Source organism: Setaria viridis, chromosome 1 (assembly GCF_005286985.2).
Source record: "Setaria viridis chromosome 1, Setaria_viridis_v4.0, whole genome shotgun sequence".
Taxonomy (NCBI): Eukaryota; Viridiplantae; Streptophyta; class Magnoliopsida; order Poales; family Poaceae; genus Setaria; species Setaria viridis.
In genome coordinates, this window is record NC_048263.2 from 38,988,002 (window position 1) to 39,010,290 (window position 22,289).

Consider the following 22,289-nt stretch of genomic DNA (forward strand, 5'->3'; position numbering starts at 1 on the left):
CGGCAGGTAGGCACCCAGGGGGGGACGGTCGGTATCTGAACTACCGTCCACCCTTTGGGGTCCTCCTGCGCGGCCTCCCTCCGCGGCTCGCCGGAGCGCCGCCGCGCTCAGTCGTCTCTCGCTTCCGTCGCCTTCCTCGTCGGCACCTCGGAACATCGCAATTTTGCATGTAGCCACTGCCACGCTCGTGCGTCCGGTGTGGTGTGGTAGCTGGAGGCGAAGGTCTTCCCCCATTCAAGCCTGGCGAGAAGGTAATAATTTATGTTTCCTTCCCTGAATTCTAGATCATCGAGGAGATCAAAGATGTCAATTGTAGGAGTAGTCTGGATACTGGTATGTGATGCCAGATGCTCACTACTGCTTTCTCCAATTGGCAGGTTTCCTTGTCTTGCAACTTCCTTGCCGCAGACACAAGAACATCGGCAAGAACAGGAGAGAGATTACCGTTTTCAGTTTGTTCGTTTGTTTAGACGGTGGTTCAGTAGTGATGCTCACAGGAAGGACAGTTGCAAATTGAGCAATGTGCATCACCGATGATGTGCATAACTCAGGCAGGCAACATTGTTTGACCTGGAGGGATGATGTACATATCTGCGTGATGGTCTTACTTCTGAATTACCACACATAGTGGGACGTCACAATAATCTCATCTTCCTTTTATTCTCTGGAAGCAAGAGTTGGCACACCATGCCGTAAAGGTAAAGGAAAAAAGGAGGCCCTCTTTTCCTAAAAAAGCAGCTTGAGTACAATCTGTTCTTGGTTATCCATTCCAGAGCAGGATAACCAAGAAAATGAATCAACGAACAAATTAACCTTACGCATTGCTGACACTAACTATATACACTTCACAATGCAATTTCGTCAGGGAACAGAGATGCGCAGGCCAACACGCATGCATCGACCGTCGGTGCCGACACCGTCGCGCGATCACGCGCCCCTGTCCCTGCTCAGCTTCGGGGAGGAGCTCTTGCGCCCCGCCACCGACCTCGCGTACCGCTGGTTCCCCGCCGGCAGCAGCTCGCCCTCGGCGTGCACCGCCGACGCGAGGCACTTCTTCCTGGCCGCCGCCGCCGCCTCGTCGGCCTTCCCGTCGTCTGCCGGCGCCGTGTACACGAAGGGCCCCGCGGGCACGTCGCCGCAGATGGCGAGCAGCGGCTCGAGCGCGTCGACGACGTCGCGCATGGTGGGCCGCGACTTGGGCACGCTGTGCAGGCAGTGGTAGGCGACCATGGCGGCCTTGTGCGCGGCCTTGCCGGAGTACTGGCCGTCGAGGCTGGGGTCCATGACGCGGTGCAGCCGCTCCGGGCGGCGCAGGTAGGGGCGCGCCCAGTCGACGAGGTGCTGCTCCCGCCCGCGCCGCCGCTTGTCGACGCTGCGCCGCCCCGTCAGCAGCTCCAGCAGCACCACGCCGAAGCTGTACACGTCGCTCTTCGCCGTCAGGTGGCCCGTGAGGATGTACTCCGGGGCGGCGTAGCCGTGGGTCCCCATCACGCGGGTCGTGACGTGGGTGTCGTCGCCCTGCGGGCCCTCCTTGGCCAGCCCGAAGTCTGACAGCTTCGCCGTGTAATCCTGCGATGCAGATATCATTTTCGCTCAGTTCTGGTCAGCCGCAATGTTGATTACGGGCATATCGTTTTGCTTCGACCGTTATCCTAGATAGGAGGAGTACGTGTCAGGTCGATGCGTGTTTGCTAACAATAGCAGCACTCTCACGTTGTTTTCGTGTCAAATTTTGATGCTTGCGCGCGTGCGCATATTCATCATCACGCGCATTTTACTAGTCTGGGAAAAGTACGGAACGATCGGGTCTGTATCGCCAATTGCCCAATTCCTGTGGTTCTTCTCAAGTCAAGAGCAGAGAAGGGTGTTTGGTTAACCGATGCTAGTACTAGTCGTCTAGTACCCTACGGGCTTCGAGCTAGTACGAAGGTCTATCTGTAGTAGCCTAAGACAAGGCAACAACCAATTTTTTTGTATCGTCCGGCCGGGATGCACCAACTAACGGGAAAAGAACGTTTCTTGCCTGCTTAGAATAACAAGGAGAGCAATGATTTTGTTGTCAGATTCGGTAGGAGAAGTAGAGAAATCAGAAAAGGACACTTAATTTTCTTAATTTGCTGGGTTTCTAGATATTTTACTTGTTTTATTTTTAAGTTGGCGGCCACAGCTAAGAATAAGATCAGAGCTTTATTATGGAGCTCCGATCCTCTCGCTCAGGCAGATGTGTCCATCGGTGTGTACGACACATCGACAGAGATTGACCAGCTAGTTGATTGAAAATAAAACGTGGTGGCATGTAATACTAGTACTAGCTAGTTCCAGGTAGCGTCGGCAAAGAGACAGGAATTCCTTGGGATTAAAGCAAGCTAGTTAATCCCGGCCGTGAACTGGTCGTAGCTACTAACGAAGAATAAGTCATCTGCCGCTCGAGATGAGACTTGGCAGTAAAAGCAAGACCAGGCAAGGCATGCAGAGGCACTCACCGAGTCGAGCAGGATGTTGGAGGCCTTGAAGTCGCGGTAGATCACCGGCGTCTCGGCCTCGTGCAGGAACGCCAACCCCTTGGCCGCGCCGACGGCGATCTTGAGCCTCGTGCACCACGGCAGGCTCGACAGCAGATCTGCATCGATCATGCACAATCACACACTCGTGTCGATCAGTAACTGTTCATTCATTACCAGACCATGCATAGTCGTGATCGCAGCAGGTAGCGTTGCTTACTCTTGAAGAGGTGGTGCTCGAGGCTGCCCCTGGCCATGTACTCGTAGACGAGCATCCTCTGCTCGTCCTGGCAGCCGTACCCGATGAGCTTCACCAGATGCGGATGGCTCAACATCCCCAGGTACACCACCTCGGCCTGCACGCACGCACCATGCGTGTACACACTCACCACAATTAGTACACTACTACCATTAAGTATTAAGCACGTACGGCACGGCCGCACGTACGTTAATAAAAATCACTTGACGACTAATCACCAGACGAACATTAACGTAAGCGATCGATCGTGCGTACCAGCCACTCGCGGTGGCCCTGCGGCCCGTCGGCGTCGAGGTACTTGACGGCGACGTGCTGCGGCTGTAGCTCCCCGGGCCGGAGCCGCTCGTCGAGGAAGCCCTTGTAGACGGGGCCGAACCCGCCCTCGCCGATGAAGTGGCTGCTGGAGAAGTTGCGGGTCGCGGCCTTGAGCTCCGCCAGGGTGAAGGCGTGCAGCCCCGAGGTGGCCAGCGTCCGCGACAGGTCGTCCAGCGACAGCGACCGCAGCCGCGCCGTCGCGCTCGCCATCCGCCGCACCGCCTTCTTCTTCGTCGTCCTCGCTGCCGCCGGCGCCCTCTCGTCCCCGCTCATCTCGCTCCCCGCCGGCTCCGAGCCCACGAAGCAGCGGAACAGCGTCCTCATGGTGACTTGGTGAGCAGTAAGCTTTGATCGCTGGCTCGGTAGCTTTCTTCTTCTTCTTCCCTACGGTGCGGTGCCGGTGGTGGACTGGTGATGCTGCAGTTCTTGACGCGATGGAGTGCACCGCGCGCGCCCTTGCAACTTTTCCTTCCGGTGGGTTGGCCGGGGGGGCGGCGTCGTCAGGAGGGTGTGGGGGATTGGATGGTTTGACATGAGGGGTGTGTGGTGCGGGGTTATATAGCGAGTTGGGGACGGGCGCGGCGGCGATGACGGTCTCGGGTCTCGGCTTGGCGCGGTTGGGGGTGCGGGTAGGTTGGTTGGTTGGGGCCGGCGGAGGAGTCTGAAACGGCCGTTTTGACTGGATCCGCCCGAGAGCAGCGGCAGTGCCTAGTGGTTTCGTGTCCGGGCGAGGACTGGCCTCGCCTCGCGGTGAGTCCTGAGTAACTAGGCTACTAGCAAGTCCGTCTGTTAGTTAAAAGGGGACTGGGACTTTTTCGTTACGGATGATGCGAAGGTGAGTGCGACTTTGCTGCAGGAAAAATCGATCGTGCAATACTACGGTCGACATCTAGCGTTCAATTTGATAAGTAAAATCAAACGATCCATTTTTGGCGTCCAGTAGAGGATGATACAAGATGTGCGTGTAAAAGTGAGGAAACATATGGTGTGAGGCGGGCGCTATTTGGACTTGTTAGGAAGGATGGGATCATGGGAGCTGGATGGCTGCGCTCTAGTTTATGCTTTGCATCGCATGACGGCATCCCGTGCTAAGATGTGACACCGCACCGCAACCTCAGCATCCAAAGAAGCTTCTTTCGCAAGATTTTTTTTCTGTTTCGGCAAAATTAAATGTGTTCCTAACTTTTCTTTGTCTGACAAAGCTAGGACCTATAATCATGAACGTGACTTGACAAAGGCTCCATGGAAATGCATTTATGGGCTCGCAATCAATTATTTTTACAAAACATATTGATAGTGGAACTTTGTAAAATGCTAATGGCCAAAAACTTAGAGGCGGTATATTGATCATTTTTCCTAGATTCAGCTATATATTGAATCAAAGGCCTTCACAAAGCTATTTTTTTTCTTGTTTCGCCCCTCCACTAAATTTGCTATATGTGTGGCCATCCATAGTCCATGTAATTAGGGATGCAAGTGGGTACCAATAGTATTTTCTAGGTCATCTGATTAATTACGATGACATGCCACTCTAATTTATTTCTCCTCCCAAATTATTTATGCGGAATGCCATTCTAGTTCATTTTATCAACTATCAACTTTTTCAGTTGATCCAATGACCAGAATATAAACTTGCATCCCAACATGTAATGTATATGATAATATTTCTTTCCCTTTATATTAGGTCTCCAAGATTCCCACATAAGTGAGAGAATACCTAAATTAATATAAATAAAAAGCACATGGAGGCTCTGTTCTAGTTTCGCTATAACGACAAATGTGGTAATCTGAAAGTTAACACTTGAGTTCTTCGGGGTTTTTTTTCCAATGGCAAAGATTGTTCTATATGCAGGTATTGCTAGTAAAGTTGCGAATTTATATGTAGGTATTGCTGTACTTTAGGTTTAGGTTAATGTTTTTTTAGAATCAACGGGGGCCAAGAAAGCCCACCTGAACCTTTTCATTTCATAAAAAGAACATTACAAGATCAGGCACCCGCCCTTTCAAGCTAGGAGGCGGTGATTAAGATAAAATTGGCAAAAAGGAGACACGGAGCCACAAAGGATTACATCCACAAAGGATTACATCGCAGCACACACACCCAACACCATACAACAAAAAGATAAATTGACCCTGCTCGAGGAAACACCGGTTATCACTAAGAAGCCGATTTGTTGGTAAGAACCACCACTATAAAACTCTGCATACGAAGACCTCCAATTTGCAAATGGGTACCAAGCACCAGGAGAAAAACCAGCCTATGACAACGAGACAGGGCAACAGGGGAGGGACAAACCCTCCACCTAAACAATGTCATTGTCAAGACTATTGGCTTGCATACGAAGACCTCCAATTTGCAAATGGGTACCAAGCACCAGGAGGAAAACCAGCCTATGACAACAAGATAGGGCAACAGGGGAGGGACAAACCCCCCACCTGAACAATGTCATTGTCAAGACCGATGAGCCAGCCAGCGCTCAGCAGCCATGGTTGGCTGCAACCACCCGCAAAAAGTTGGTAAAGGACCAGCTTCTCAAGTTGCCACACCATACAGCAACCATCAACCGCACGCTGGGGGAAGGAAGCCCTAGGGGGAGATCACTGAAGTTAGCGGTCACGAGCAAACCAATTAGCAGGAGGACAATGTAGGAGCAAGCGGTGGAGAACTTGCTAAACCTTGGAAGCAGCTACAACCGAGAACAGTAGGCAAACGCGGTGACCACAAAGCATTGCAGATGCTGATGGAGAAAGGAAAATATCCCTCGTCGGGATGTGCGGAGGTGGAGCACCTCCCCGCGCACCTGGCGTGGCGCTCTCGCTGCACAACTTCCGACATCACAGCTATATGAGGTAGCGAAGAGGCTAGGATCTTTGCCAAGGCCGCGTAGAGGTGCAAGGCACCCCCCGCACGCCGAGCGTGGCACTCTCGTAGCGCAGCCACAGGCACAGAATCAACATCGCAAGGACGATGGCATCCACCAAGCCAAGCTCCTCGAAAGCGGAGGAGCGAGTATGGGATGCTGGGAGGCAGCCGTGCCGGCGACCCGAATCCGTGGCCAGCATGCAGACACTACGCGCCAGCACACCGGCAGTAGCCAGTGGTAGCACCAAGCCCCCTCCCGTAGACAAAGGCACAACCACCGTCACAGACGAGCGGGAAAGGTCAGCTAAGGGGGAGGAGCACAACACGAGGAGGAAGGGGCGGGCAACACCAAGCGGCTAGATCGAGCCCCTAGGGGTCCGGATCCAGCACCTGGCAGCATCTCCAAGCTGACCACAAGGCCCATGGAGGGGATCGGCCACCAGGCAAGGAGAAGCACCAAGATCCATTGAAGAAGGAGGGGAGGAGAGGGGCATGGGGTGTTGGGAGCTGCTGCTGTGGCTCGGAGCCAGCCGCCGCCGGAGCCGGAGGCGGTCGCGGGGGACGCTCGCCGGAGGGGAGGGCCGGCGGCGGCAGCGCGACTTGGTCGCCCCCGAGTCGCCCTCTTGAGCGGCTCAGGAGGCCGAGCGACTTTTCTCCCGGTCTCTTCGGTACCATAGGTTAAATTTTATAACGCTAAAGATGGGTAACTTATAGATGATTTAGATATAATGGTTATGTGTTTTGCTTCTTTGAGAATTTCTAGAGTTTGTCTTGTTTTCTATTAGGTCTTATCTAGGGATTAATATAAATATTCCTAAAATGATATATAATTGCTACTCCCTCTATTTTTAATAAAATATATTTTGTTTAGTTAGGACAAGATTTTGACTGACAAGGAGTGTAATCATAAACAATTATTATTTAATACAAATACAATGATATCAATTTTGTCAAAAAAATATGTATTAATAGAATAATGTATACCTGTCGATTAAATAAATAAGCCTTGTAAAAACAGAGAGTAATTGTATGATGCAGAATCGCAGGTGCATCCTGGAACTAAACAGAGAGTAATACAGGTGCTCGTGCTCGCTGTGCAATCAGAGACAGGATCCACGAGCACATGCACCCAGCACCCACCCATGCCATGCATCGTCAACTAGGAATCCAGGAAAGCCGGAAGAGAGGAAGGCAGAGGCAACATACAACCGCGGCCGCGTGCTCCACCAAACCCATCATGCGGCTGCCACGATCGCTTCCGGTTTATTGTTAGATCCGCGCCAGCCTACCTGGAGCAATCAGCAGTCGCGATTAGACCCGCAAGAGAACGAAGCGGCGGCGGCGGCGGCGGCGAACACCTGTACCTGCTGCAGCGTCGCGTAGCGTTGGGATATGATGGAGCTGTGACGAACCTGACGACGAGCGCATGCATGCATTACTGCATGATTAGCCGCAATGCAAGAAGCCAAGATGAAGCATCCTGGCAGGTCGTAATAAGTTAATTAAACTAGTATTTGAGCTCGTACGATGTGATCTCCGGCGTAGCAGGTGCACATGCGGGCCAAGGAATCATGGAATCGTTGGTGGAACCGTGGAATTGGATTATTGGACGCAGCCACACTGATTATTGCTGAGCTTTTGTCCTGGAGTATGCATGTACTGGCCGGCCGGAGAGTAATGCTTTCATGTAGTTCAGAGGTAATAAGGGAATTACTATGAGGCTAATGACCGGCAAAGAAACCTATACGAATGGAAGAGGAAGGGTTTTTTTTTTCATGTTGCTGCTGATTGTAAGAATATACAATCTCTCATTTTCACTCTAGCTTGGAAATGCAAAGACACGACGAGACGAGAGTAAAACGACCTACAGCTTCGTATTACTTACTACTTCCAAAGTTCCAATGATTTCAGTTCCAGTTCTTTTGGGGAACAAGGGACGACGCGTACCAACGCCTTGTCCTAACTAGAAGGAGCGGCCTGAACATCATAAGCTCTTCACGGTACGGACCACCATTCATTTGGATTCAGTTGCTACTAGTATAAAACGGGCGTGTGCCCGGCCTGATGAACACGGTGTCGTGTCTGATTTCTCGGAACTAAACAAACCGGGTCAAGACGACCCTGAAACTTGGCGAATCATAGCAGAGAGACATGATCTCTGTGGATTAACAATAATGCAGGCGCGCGCGTTCGCCAACCGACCCTGCACGAGCGAGGGAGTATCTGATACTTCGAGCTGGCTGTACTATGTTTCTACTAGAAAAGAGCTTGGCGATTCTGCTTAACCACAGAGATTGCCTCTTTCCCTAAAACGGGTTGGGGCCAGCATGTCTGCATGTGTGAGTTGTACGGTGCCGCAATTGCATGGCACCGCTAGAGCATCTCCAACTCCAACAAGCTCCCTACTCTCCCTTTGTACTTTTTGTTTCTTTAGCAAAAACATCCAAAAATAATCTTCTCCAACTCCTAAAGGTTCCATTTCTTGGTGACCTCGGTTGTCGTCGAGCTCCTCCGAAATGGTTTGTCGCTGACGTCCGAGCGAAAACGTATTTGCGTGTTTACAACAAGTTGACAACATGTAGTAAGTTCATTCAAGTCGTGAAAACCCTGTACACCAAGCACACCAAACATATGAGCCTAGACCATGGAGCAAGAAATTTTCTGGACAAGACATGATGATATCCTAACTTGCAGGAGCAAAGCTTAACAGCAGATAGGCTGATCTCTACTGTACGGACCCCATTAACCAAATACTCATTATTGTTCTCTCTGCACAACCAATTAATTTGGATTATTCGCTACCAGGGCGTGTGCCCTGGTGAGCTCGATCTCCGATTTCTTGGAACCAAACCGGGTCAAGACGACCCTAAAGCTGGCGAATCATAGCAGAGACATAATCTCTGTGGATTAACAATAATGCAGGCACGTTAGCCAACCAACCCTGCACGAGAGGAAGCATCAGAGGTTTCGAGCTGGCTGTACTATGTTCCTACTAGAAAAGAGAAGAGGTTGGTGATCCTGTTTAACCACTAATGATCCTATTTAGGGGACCACTGATGGATTCGCAGCTACTGTACCGGCTTGTTTCTTTCTTAAAAGCAGGTTGAGCCGTTGAGGTCATCAGGTCTGAGCTGTACGGTACAACATTTGCATGGTTGCTATTAGTTTTGTCGGAAAAAGCATATACCATTGCATGGCGATTTTGCCGTAGTATCTTGTATACCTACTGGAATTCCCGAGTTTCCCTACGATTTTTTTTCTTTCCCTGGGAAAATCTGAAGCATCGTACATGGCTATTTGCCACTGCTACCATTACTTAATTTAATTTGGTGATACCTTTTTCTCTAATACACGCATGAGAGCTGCGCATCATTAGTTCACATAAAAACTTGTAAATGATGTTCATGCCCTTAGCCTCAAGGATTAGCTAGCCACACCTGTTTCTATCCCCGTCCACTGCAGGTTCAGTCGTTCCCGTTTGCAATTTAGTCTCTCGTACAATTAATGTAACAAGCTGACAGGATGACCTCCATGTTATGCTTTTGTTAGGCTAATGTGGCTTAGTTTGATGCTTACATTATATATATGCACCTCTGTGGTTTAAATTGGATCATTTATGAAGTAGATAAATGAACATGTCATCACTAGATTATATTCGTGCAAAATTCATCAAGCTAGATTTCTAAAAAAAGAAATCATGCATCAAGCTACAAAATTGTTACTATGTTATCGGCATTCTTTTTTTTTTGGGGAATACATTTACCACTAGTTTGAAATTGACCATCACACACGCCAAAATTGCCGTTACAAATTCAAAGGGCAAAATGGTGTATTTGCTATTATTATTCTACCGCGCGCCTGAAACCAAATCAAAGGAAATAATGTCCTGTAGTGAATTAACAAACCATGATTTTGTAAATGGCACTAAGCATATCATTGGAAGTTTGGATGTGAAATGTCAAACTCCAGCAAGGTTGTGTGTCTAGCAAAGTTGAGCTGCTATTGAACGAACAATTGCCACATGTAATTCTGAATTTGACAGCTGACGTGTCGCTCTCACTAGGCAGCTAGCTATTTCCTGGTACATGGCGTGAGTCACCGGGCTTCACCGAATCAAGGCGTGATACGAGCCTGATTCGACACGATTGCCCACAGGCCAAAGGCATCTCTGCATGCGTTCGCCTAGGCTACACCGGCACACCGCGCTACAGGCTAGTCGTAGGCTACAGGCTACCGCTACTCCGTACCAGCCATATAGTCCACGTGCACCGTACCAAGACCAAGTCAAGGTAGCTAGAGGAACTACTACAAGATAGGAGAACGCAGCAGCATTATCGGTTTGTGTCAGAATATTCCTGCATATCTTGTGTGGTCAGATGACATGTCTCATCTGGCAAAATAGACGCTGCCGCTCGCAAACGTTGTATTGACTCTCCCTCAAAATCCATGAGGTGCCTGCCAGCGAAATCTTTTGACGAGACGAGTATGCATGGCTGCGCCGTCACCGTGTGTACATGTCAAAGGGCAAAGGTGGCGAGACGATCGACGACGCTGTAAACGTGTGTTTCCGGAGTATACGTACATGCCTTGTACTGTACTCCACTAGCTAGTTCTTGCTCCAGAAACAGCTGGATATGCGAAAAATGGACACGAGTTTTCTTACGCGTGTATGACGTCTCTCGAGGGTGTTTTTGCGTCCGGATCGCGTGGTTTCTGTGGGCGACCACGAGACTGTTTTGACCGGCTATCAAGGATGATGCCAAAACAGCTCGTGCCCTTTTTGCTCCAAGGTCAAAACCTTCTGCTACTATAGTTCATCGTCTCATTCAAAGGTTTTGCGGCCATGCTGCGTGTCGACTTTTCTTCAGGTTCTTTTTTATTTCTAGCCCCCTCTCGACCATGCAAAATGCTCGTCAGCTTAATTTTGTTCCGGCCGGCGATGTTTGAATCTGCCGGACTTGGTGAGAGGATCAAGCAAAAGATCTCGATTTTCCCTTCTCTTGTCCAACATGCTCTGCTCCTCTATGCATCCTGAAATATGCACTGACGTGCCTAGTTTTAGCAGCCGCGAATGAAATTTCGGCGTCAAATGTTAGGTTTATGACGAGGATTTGCCTTTTCCGGATGGTACAGTTCTTAAAAAAAATTTCCCATACTCCGATCTCCCTTGACTTGAAACTTTCGCAGGTCTGCAATAGCGCTTTACCCCAAGCTAGCCGCAAGAACATTTCCTTCAGGCATGCCATGCGAAGGAACACATAGACAACGTGCGCCGGCGGCACACTAGCTATCACTCGTGCTTTTTCAAGGGACGACAGGCACAGGCATACGTGATCCTCCGTGTGATTTTCACGCGTATTTCTGCCTTTGCTCAATTCAGAAGGCACGACCGGTTCTTTTCACTGTGTCAAAATAAAGTCAAAACACACAAAGTTTCAGCTTTGTCAACGCAGAAGAAGCCATGGACAAGTAGCACAACGGCACATAACTGCACAAGACGGTTAGAACATAGTGACTGCATTGTCTGATGACCATTTCCATGCGCGCGTAAAAGGCCCGGAAATCACATCGACCGGCGACGTTGCCACACGTTGCCTAGTTTAATTTCCTTCCGCCTGAAGTCGCTCGGGCGCTTGATGAATGATGACTATCTTAACTCCGCCGCACGTCTTCTTGTGGAGGAAGAAGATGAGGAGGAACCGAAGAAGAAAGAAACGGCAAATTGCAGCGGCGAAAGCGAAGTGCCAACTGGCCCTCACCTCACCTACGCGTGCCGGCTGCGTACACACTGTTGGCTTCAGTAGTGTTCGCCACACCTGGACGACGGCAACCGACGACGACGGCGAGGTTCAGTGGCTCAGCCCTGGACACGGTACCCCTTTTCCTCATGCGTAAAACGTTAGCCGCGGCGCATGCAAGGGAGATGAGGTCATTCTTATTGGGAGTTTCATGGATAATAAATGAGCTGCCACATAAGTAATTTCTGAACTAGGTTGCATGTAATATGTGTCCTAATTTGAATTCCTATCGAGTTCCACTCTGTAGTTTAGCTTGTTCAGCTAGTTTGTTCGGTTCCTCCCGCCTGCACGTTATACGATTTGTTTGTCTATTTTCTTCGACCACATTCGTCTAAGAGGCACTCTGATCTCATTAGGATGGGCATCTGCATGTTGGTTAGTGACTGACAGAAATTGTGATGGTTACAATTCATAGCTACTAAAGTTTTAGTGGTGATTGTATTGTCATTTGCATGTAAATAAGGTGTAACTATTGCAATATTTGAAATAGTTTGGGTAATGTCGCTTTTTGCTAGCATTTTGTATGATTTCTTTGTCTATTGATGTATTTTCTTCGACCACATTTGTCTTAGAGGTATTTTGATCTCATTGGGGGACATCTGCAGGTTGGTCAGTGACTAACATAAACTGACATGATGGTTAAAGTTCATAGCTACTAAAGTTCCAGTGGTGATTGTGCTGTCATTTGCATATAAACAAGGTGTAACTGTTGCAATATTTGAAATAGTTTGAGTAAAGTCAAGTTTTGCTAGCATTGCATATGATTTCTTTGTCTGTATATGTATTTTTTTTTACCACATCCGTCTGAGAGGCATTTTGATCTCATCAGGAGGGACATCAGCCTGTTGGTTAGTGACTAACAGAAATTATAATGATTTAGACATGTTGTTCATTAGTGACTCTATCATTGTATTATGCACCTGTTGGTTTGTGATGGTGTACACATCATATTTGTTAGCGACTAACATAAATTGTGATGGACTGATGGTGTGCACATTTCTATAATCTGTTGCTTGCATGAGATTGCCTTTCTCTCCTCGCTAAGGTGTGTTATCTCTTATTTTGAGCTTGTTTAGTTGTTTTTTCTCTTCTTTTGTAGATATCAATGATGTCTGATTTCATAAACCAAATCATTCATGACAACTTCTATATTATCTAGGATCTGATGACTAATATTCATGCCATCACTAACAAGTTTTGTCTGGCTGTTGAGCAATCTTTTGCGTTAGGATTATTAGGGAGATTTTTTATATATAAAATAACAACTTTGAAACTTCTCTGTCAGCCATCTAGAAGATTGTTTATGGGCTCTTAGCAAGGACTGGAGAGGTGGTAGGGCTACCGGCTTCAACATCATTTCCTGCAGCTTTGATACTTCTCTACTAGCACCAAAAAGGTGTATGATGAACTTAATGTTGCATGCAGTGGGATTATTTTCTTCATTTTTTCTGTAGTGGTTTGTTCACACTAACTGATATGACCTACTAGTTTGTCTGATAATTTAAGTGATAGAAACATGATAGCTTTTTTCTTTGTGCTTTGAGTTTACTTAGCTTTAAGAATTAATTTATAAATTGTCAGCCCAATCTAAGACTAAATCATATAGCTAGGAATATGAGGATGCCTATATCTTGATATTAATTGTTAAAATGCCTTATTGACTGGTGTGCAAGTGCTAACTGATACACCACCTACACTTTGTAATTAGGTAGTGGATTAGTTCTTCTCATTCTCATTTTTATGTTTAGTGTAAAGTTAGTAAACATTCTATATTATGATAATTTTAGTGAAAAGGTAAATGACACCTAAGTGTTTCTGTTGTCGGTAGAAAATGGAATTATTACAGATAGCTTTTTGGTTGATTGTTGGAGCCTTTGTTTATGATTTTGCTGAAGATTCTGGGCATATATGAATGTTTTAGCTTATCACGGATGTGAGGTTGCTTATGGATTCTAGTGTATACTAAAGGGTTTCGATGCACCTAATTTTTTCAATGCTTATTTTGTTGTTTAGCCTCTCTGAGTATTTGTTAACTTTGTAGTTTCAGTTATTTAATTTTTTTCTCATTGGAATTGAATAGTGAAATAATTCTTCTATGATCTTTAATTTGTTTGACTATGTCAGTTAGTGTTTGATACCTATGCTTTATTCCTACACCTGAGCCTAAACTTTCTTATAGTACATAAGAAATTTACTTAAGTTAAATACTTTTAGCCTTTTCTTTCGCTGAATTGATGTAGCTGTTCAATATTTTTTTTGGCTAAACTGCTTTTGTTCCCTCACCTTCAGTGTAGTTTAGTTCAGCATCTCAACATTATATTTACAATGGTCATCCTATCCTAAGCATTTCGATGTGAGCAACACCACAGTTCTTAAAAAAAACTCTGTGCACATAGTAATGTGCTTTGTCCAATTTGTTAACAAATCCCTTCCAATGCAGATTGAATCCGCAATTTTCAAGAAAGGATTTCTTGCAGAAGGCAATCATTTGAAGTAGAGATGGTACTTTTTCTACATTTTTTCTGTGACATCTACTTGCTATCTAATTAGACTTTCTTTTCTTTCTACAATGTTGTGCCAGTCATTCATATTAAATCCATATTCCTTGTAAATCAGCATTCATTTGTGTGTAATTAACTTATATGTTACCTATATATAGAAGTTCAGAATTCCATTTGTGTGTTTATCTGATATGAAACTTTACCATTTTGTGCTAAATATGAGCTTAATACCATTAGTATCAGATTATATGAAAAGATCAATTCTTTTTTAAGCTTTGCCACTTTAACAGTAAAGTTAGTTTAGTTATAGACAATGCATTATATAGTGTAATTTGTGTGTAAGTTATTTGCTAATGGACTTTTTTGCACTTTTCCTGTATCCAAATCATACTGGGTCCTTATCCCACTGGTTTGCCTAATTTTTTCTAATTTCACACTTCTCAACGAAAAGGAGTAGCTCTTTTTTGACATTTGCATTTGTCATTGGAGAAATTTGTACATTTGAGAAATCTGTATTTGGGGTTTTAGTGACTCCCCAAATAATTTATTAATTTGCATCTATAGAAAAGAAATATGAGTTATTTGCGTATTATGCATCTGTTATTGGGGAAATTTGTGACATTTGAGGAATCTGTATTTGGGGTTTTCATGACTCCCTAAATTAATTTGTTAATCTGCATTCCATAGAAAAGAAATATGAGTTATTTGTGTATTATGCATCTGTCATTGGGAAAATTTGTGACATTTATGAAATCTGTATTTGGGGGGTTTCCGTGAATCCCCAAATTAATTTGTCAATCTGCATTTCATAGAAAAGAAATCTGATTTATTTGTGTATTATGCGTATGTCATTGGGGAAATTTATGACATTTGAGGAATCTGTATTTGGGGTTTTTCGTGACTCCTCCAAATTAATTTATTAATCTGCATTCCATTGAGTATTTTGCATTCGTACTTAGGGAAATTTGGGACATTTGAGAAAGTTGTATTTGGGGTTTCCATGACTCCCCAAAATAATTTGTTAATATGCATTCCGTATTAAAAAAATCTGAGTAATTTGAGTATTTTGCATTTGTATTTGGGGAAATTTGAGACATTTGAGGAATTTGTCACTCGATTTGTGGACCATCCGATCTACTTTCCTCCTGATCTGATCCATATGTTCATCTTTTGTCTTGTTTTATCTTTTGTTGTTCATGGGTCCCACCAACAAGTGACTACCGCGTAGCAAATTAAGAAGGCCTCGATTCTACGATTCCTCTAATATCTCCTTGTTAATTTGCTACTTTAGTTTGATTGGCTCCATGTGCGTTCTATTTATTAGCATATGTAATTTGTGTTCATATATGCAGATATGCACATGGCTGCATGGCTAGGACTAAAATGTTTTCTTTGTGTCCCTGAGTCGATCTAGCTTGCTCTAATTTATTCTATAAATTCTTTTCCACCAGGTTCATAGCATTGGCCAACCGCAGTGGCCTTGGCTTTTACTGTCTGGTGGCCCCACTTGACTGCCTTTAATGTATTTGATTTTTGGGAGACGAGGTCTAAAGTTTTTTTCCCTTTCTCTTTTTTCTTCTTAGAGGCGACATGCTCAGGTGAGGCGAATTCGGTGTTCTTTTCAATTTTCTGAACCTGATCCCGTGCGATCCCTAGTTTCATTTAGTCATTATTTTTCGCTAGGTGTGATTCAGTCTATTAGTTTTCCATGTTGAATAGTTATGGATTCATCTATTGACTTTTGAAAATATCATGATTTCTCTCAGTCTATTAGTCTATTCTTTTAGCTTTACCTATCGTAGTGATTTCCTTTGATGTGAGGATTTTTTTGGGATCTCCGCTTGTAATGGTTCAATGTGCATTCTTAGTAAATAATTTGGTCACTATATTCTATCCTGGTCTTGTTTGTTTGTTTCTCCTAATGCCTTTTTAGTAAGAAACCCAAAACATATACGTTTCGATAATATATTAAATATGCTATTTTTTACATTTCAATCACATTGACAATTAGTTGAATTTACAATGATAATGTCACTGTCAATTCCTTGTTTTCATATTGTCATTAGAAATATTATAGGTGCATTGTAAATATGTGTTAAGTTTCTTTTTAATGCACTCTGATTAGCTATTATAAGTTAGTTGACATCTCTATGATGCACTGTAGTTTTTGCAGCTTAGCCCGATGTACAACACCTTTGTCACTTCTTTGACTCCTCAGTTGTAGGCTTTTCTCAAGGGCTTCCTGGAAGGTCTAGATGCCAATAAAATTTTTGATCAGCCCCCAGGTTGCTCATCTTCAGCATATGTTGATTTCTGATTTAAATTGCATGTGAGTTCCTTCATTTTATCATTGACTGGTCAGTTCTTTTCGAGCAGATGATGATTCATCTTTTTGCAAGGTGGATGTCCAATTTGTTTGAATCGGTAGCCATCTCACAATATCTCAATGTGATTACTAGTGTTCAATTGGCAATATTTTTGCATCTCAGGAATTTCTTTTGACATCACAATTTCCCATTCTATTATAATTGTGTATCATTATTTTTCTTCTTACATCTGATTTGTTGTTCCTTAGAGTGATGATGTGAATTAGTTTGCACCTTCATGCCAATAAGATTATATAAGATAATTTAATTTACATGATGATAGTACTATTACAACAACATCTAATGTACTGGAACTTCTACTTTGGTCACATTAATTTCAAATTGACTATGTAATTGATGATTCTAATGAGTTTTGGCTTTTAGATTCATCATGTGAGATATGAGTTCTTCATGCTCCGTCAGTAGTCATGTATCCTATTTGCAGGAGAACATTTAAGTTGTTTTCATGTCCTGTGGCTCCATTCCGAGGAATAGTTTTTTCTCTTTTTTAGTATGTATCCTAGAGTCCATTCTCATAACAGAGGTTAGGTTTTGACACAACTATGATTACATAACAAGGAAAACAGAAAAATTATATAAGTTTATTTTTTATTTGTGGGGTTTCACTAATTACGCAAATAAGCTTTATGTTTGCAATTCATAGAAATAATCTGAACACTTTGGTATATAAATTTGCATTTGTGGGGGTTTTACTGATCACCCAAATTTTTATCTATCTGCATTCCATAGAACATTTTGAAGAATTTGAATTTGGTAGAATCTGTGTCATCTGGCTCTTTTGAAAATTTTCTCATTTTGCAGTTGAGGGGTTTCATTACTCCCCTCAACATCTGAAAATCTGTAAACCATAGTAATTTTTTGAATTAATCTGTCTCTTTGTCGTCTTTCTCATTTTGAATATGTGGGACTTAATTACTTCCCTTATTTTTTAAAACTTTGTAGACTATGTTAAATTTTGTGCAAAATGTCTAGATTTTGTCTTTTACGTAGTTCAGTCTACTTTTGCATTTTCTTCTTTCAATTACTCACTTTTATTTTTAGAGATTTTCAGTCATCCCTTTCTTTTGTAGTTTTTGTCATTTTATCCTGTGTTGGGCTGCATCATTGGCACCATCATTTGTCTTTATTTCTGTTTGCTTTATCATAATTCATGTATGTTTTGGTGTTTCTATTAGGTGATTGAAATTCGGGTGAGCATCTATTGTTGTTCACTAACATTTTGATCACCATGAGTTTTGGGTGATTTGATGGTTCAAGTCATTTTGATCACCATGAGTTTTGGGTGATTTGATGGTTCAAGTCATCCGAGTGAAAGGAGGCATCAAATCACTTAGATTTTATCCCAAACCTTATAAATTTGGGTGATTTGATCTCTAAAATCACCTGGGTGATGGAAGGCCCCAAATCACTCGAGCAAAAGAAACGGTCGAGGGGCGGCACGGCACGATCCATAGGCTATAGCCATGGGCTTCCGATCGGCAGGTTAATCGCGTCCGCCGATCCCAGGTCGTGGCCTGTCGCCAAGCAACTCGCTGCAGCAAGCTCAGCCACAAATTCGTTTCACATCTATCTCGAGCAATCAGAGCTAGCACAGAGGCCAAATGATAGGACGGAACCTATATATTAACATAATGAACTTATTTGATCGATGGCCGCCTTATAAGTCTTTAAATTTCGCTCAGTGATAGCCCAGTTAGCCCCGGCTAGTTTCACACTTTCAGCAAGACTTTCGCGTAGTCTGCAAGCCATGGGACGAGCGGATGCAGAGTACGATGGATCGAGATGCTGGTGCATTTGCTGGTTGTGTTGCTGGTCATGATGAATGGATTCTCGATTCCGCATGTTCATTTCATATTTGCACTAACAGAAATTGGTTTAGCTCGTATAAGCCTGTGCAGAAAGGGGATGTTGTGCGGATGGGAGATGATAACCCGTGTGACATTGTGGGGATTGGATCAGTTCAGATCAAGACTGATGATGGCATGACACACACTCTGAAAAACGTCAGGTATATACCAGGGATGTCTAGAAATCTTATCTCATTGAGCACGCTTGATGCAGAAGGTTACAAATATTCCGGTTCAGAAGGTGTTCTGAAGGTATCAAAAGGTTCTCTTGTCTGCTTGAAAGGTGATCTTAATTCTGCAAAGTTATATGTCCTTAGAGGGTGTACTTTACCTGGTTCTGATTCCGCCGTTGCTGCTGTTACTAATGAGGAACCTAGTAAAACTAACCTTTGGCATATGCGTCTGGGACATATGAGTCACCATGGTATGGCAGAATTGATGAAGAGAAACCTACTGGGTGGCTGCACTTCGAGTAAAATAAAGTTTTGTGAGCATTGTATTTTCAGGAAGCATAAAAGGGTACGTTTCAACACTTCTGTTCACACCACTAAAGGTACTCTTGATTATGTCCATGCTGATCTATGGGGTCCTTCCCGTAAGTCCTCACTTGGTGGTGCTCGTTACATGCTTACAATTATTGATGATTACTCTAGAAGGGTTTGGCCTTATTTTCTGAAACAGAAATATGATACCTTTGCTGCTTTTAAGGACTGGAAAGTAATGATTGAAAGGCAAACTGAAAGGAAGGTGAAATTGCTTCGTACTGATAATGGTGGAGAATTTTGTTCACGTGAATTTAATGATTATTGCAGATCGGAAGGCATTGTTAGGCATCACACCATACCCCATACTCCACAACAGAATGGTGTGACCGAACGCATGAACAGAACCATCATATCCAAGGCCCGTTGTATGCTGTCTAATGCCAGGATGAGCAAGCGTTTTTGGGCTGAAGCTGCTAATACTGCCTGTTACTTGATAAACAGGCCGTCTTCTATTCCACTAAATAAAAGAACTCCCATTGAGGTATGGTCTGGTACGCCTGCTGATTATTCACAGTTGAAAGTTTTTGGATGCACTGCTTATGCTCATGTTGATCATGGAAAATTAGAGCCTAGAGCTGTTAAGTGTCTTTTTCTTGGTTATAGTTCGGTGTCAAAGGCTATAAATTGTGGAACCCGGAAACAGGAAAGACTTTTATGAGCAGGAGTGTTGTTTTCAATGAATCTGTGATGTTTACTGACAGTTTGCCCTCAGATCAAGTTCCAGAAAAGGAACTGCAGCGTATGCGCATGCAGGTGGAGCCTGGTGATGTTGCTGATGCGCCCGACCCCTTGGTCTCGGGGTCGGATGCGCCCGACCCCTTGGTCCCGGGGTCGGCTGATGCTCATGATGATGTTCAGCAAACTCCTCCTATTTTGCAGCTAGAGGAGGATGTCCCTATTGCTCAACGCAAGTCCAAAAGGAAAATTGCACCTCCTAAACATCTTATTGAAGAGTGTAATTTGTCTTATCATGCTTTGAGTTGTGCTGAACAGGTGGAGAATGTTCATGAGCCAGCAACTTATAAAGAAGCTATTCATTGTGGTGATACTGAGAATTGGATTTCTGCTGTGCATGAGGAGATGCAGTCTCTTGAGAAGAACAATACATGGGAGCTTGTACCTTTGCCTAAGAATAAGAAGATCATCTGCTGTAAATGGATCTTCAAGAGAAAGGAGGGCTTATCTCCAAGCGAGCCTCCAAAGTATAAGGCAAGGTTAGTTGCTAAAGGCTACAGTCAAATTCCGGGTGTTGACTACAATGATGTTTTCTCTCCAGTGGTAAAACACAGTTCAATTCGTACTTTCCTTAGTATTGTTGCTTCACATGATCTTGAGCTTGAGCAGTTAGATGTGAAGACTGCGTTTCTGCATGGAGAGCTTGAGGAGGACATATACATGGACCAACCAGAAGGGTTCATAGTGCCTGGCAAGGAAAAATATGTGTGCAAGTTGAAGAGATCCTTGTATGGTTTGAAACAGTCCCCTCGTCAGTGGAACAAGAGGTTTGATTCATTTATGATATCACACAGTTTCAAAAGATCTAAGTATGATAGCTGTGTTTACATCAAGCATGTTAATGGATCACCTATATATTTGCTGTTATATGTTGATGATATGCTGATTGCTGCCAAGAGTAAGATTGAAATCAATAAGTTAAAGAAGCTATTGAGTAGTGGTTTTGATATGAAAGATTTTGGTAGTGCTAAGAAAATTCTTGGTATGGAAATTAGTAGAGACAGAAAATCTGGTTTGCTATTTCTTAGTCAACAAAATTATATCAAGAAAGTTCTTCAGCATTTCAACATGCAAGATGCTAAGGCTGTTAGTACCCCTATTGCACCTCATTTTAAGTTGTCAGCTGCTCAGTGTCCTAGTACAGATGCAGAGATTGAATACATGTCAAGGGTTCCTTATTCTAGTGCTGTTGGGTCTTTGATGTATGCCATGGTTTGCTCTCGCCCAGATTTGTCATATGCTATGAGTCTTGTTAGTAGATATATATGTCTAATCCTGGCAAAGAACATTGGAGGGCAGTTCAGTGGATTTTCAGGTACCTCAGAGGCACAACAGATTCCTATTTAAAGTTTGGAAGAACTAATGAGGGTCTTATTGGCTATGTGGATTCTGATTATGCTGCTGATCTGGACAGGCGAAGATCACTTACAGGATATGTGTTTACTGTTGGCAGTTGTGCTGTGAGTTGGAGGGCTACTTTACAGTCAGTTGTTGCTTTGTCTACTACTGAAGCAGACTATATGGCTATTTGTGAAGCGTGCAAAGAATTAATTTGGCTGAAAGGTTTGTACGCTGAGCTTTGCGGAGTTGAATCTTGCATAAGTTTGCATTGTGACAGTCAAAGTGCAATTTACCTCACTAAAGATCAGATGTTCCATGAAAGAACTAAGCACATTGATATCAAGTATCATTTTGTGCGTGATGTGATTGAAGAAGGTAAGCTGAAGGTATGTAAGATTAGTACTCATGATAATCCTGCTGATATGATGACAAAGCCTATTCCTGTTGCTAAGTTTGAGCTGTGCTCAAGCTTAGTTGGTTTAATTGGATAGTCCAAGAGACTATTGTTGGCACCAGTGTTTTTTCTATCTTTGTTATGTTCAGGATGAAGGGTTGATTTATGATACAAGATAAATTTGTCTCAAGGTGGAGTTTGTTGGAGTTGTTCCAAATTCACTCCAGGATATAGACCGGAGCGTTCCAATCAGGGGTCGGACACTTCCGACCCCAGGACTCAGGGTCGGACGAGGCGGAGTCCCACCCGACCCCAGGACTCAGGGTCGGGCGAGGCGGAGTTTCACCCTCAAGGGGTCAGACGCATCCGACCCCGGGCTCGGGGTCGGGCGAGGCGGAGTTCCAGGCGCATCCGACTCCGGGACAAAGGACTCAGGGTCGGGCGAGGCGGAGTTCCATCCTCGCCCGGGACCAAGAGTCCGTACAGCTTATACACCCTTGCTAGGGTTTCGGTACTATAAATATATACATACCCTTGCTAGGATTTCGTGGAGACAAGAAGATTCTCTTGTAAGCCGCCACAGGCGTGTAACCCTAAACTCTTGAGATAGTGAGGTTGTTGCTGGCTGGTGTCCGTGATTTTTCCCTTTCACATCGATAGGGTTTTCCACGTTAAATCGTGTGTCTCCTCTGTGGTTTGATTCTTTACTTCATATTCCATACGTCGTTCTTAACAAATGTGGTGGTAGCAGTGCTACCATGTTGAAAATGAAACGCCGAGTTCTTGACGTAAGAGAACTGACC

At 44.4% G+C, this 22,289-nt stretch overlaps 1 protein-coding gene and 1 long non-coding RNA gene across 2 annotated transcripts; both read right to left on the reverse strand.

The window, feature by feature from the left end:
• Positions 1–635: 635 nt before the first annotated feature.
• Positions 636–3,623, reverse strand: LOC117840158 (serine/threonine-protein kinase RIPK). Its single transcript, XM_034720621.2, has 4 exons — positions 3,016–3,623; positions 2,722–2,857; positions 2,484–2,620; positions 636–1,569 (listed from the first exon to the last, which is right to left on the reverse strand). Exons 1-4 carry the CDS (start codon positions 3,397–3,399, stop codon positions 928–930), a joined length of 1,299 nt encoding a protein of 432 aa, XP_034576512.1. The 5' UTR covers positions 3,400–3,623; the 3' UTR covers positions 636–927.
• Positions 3,624–5,097: 1,474 nt separating this feature from the next.
• On the reverse strand, positions 5,098–6,588 carry LOC117840168 (uncharacterized). The gene is made up of 2 exons (XR_004636951.2): positions 5,752–6,588; positions 5,098–5,662 (listed from the first exon to the last, which is right to left on the reverse strand). It is a non-coding gene; the product is annotated as an uncharacterized lncRNA (long non-coding RNA).
• Between the last annotated feature and the right edge of the window lie 15,701 nt (positions 6,589–22,289).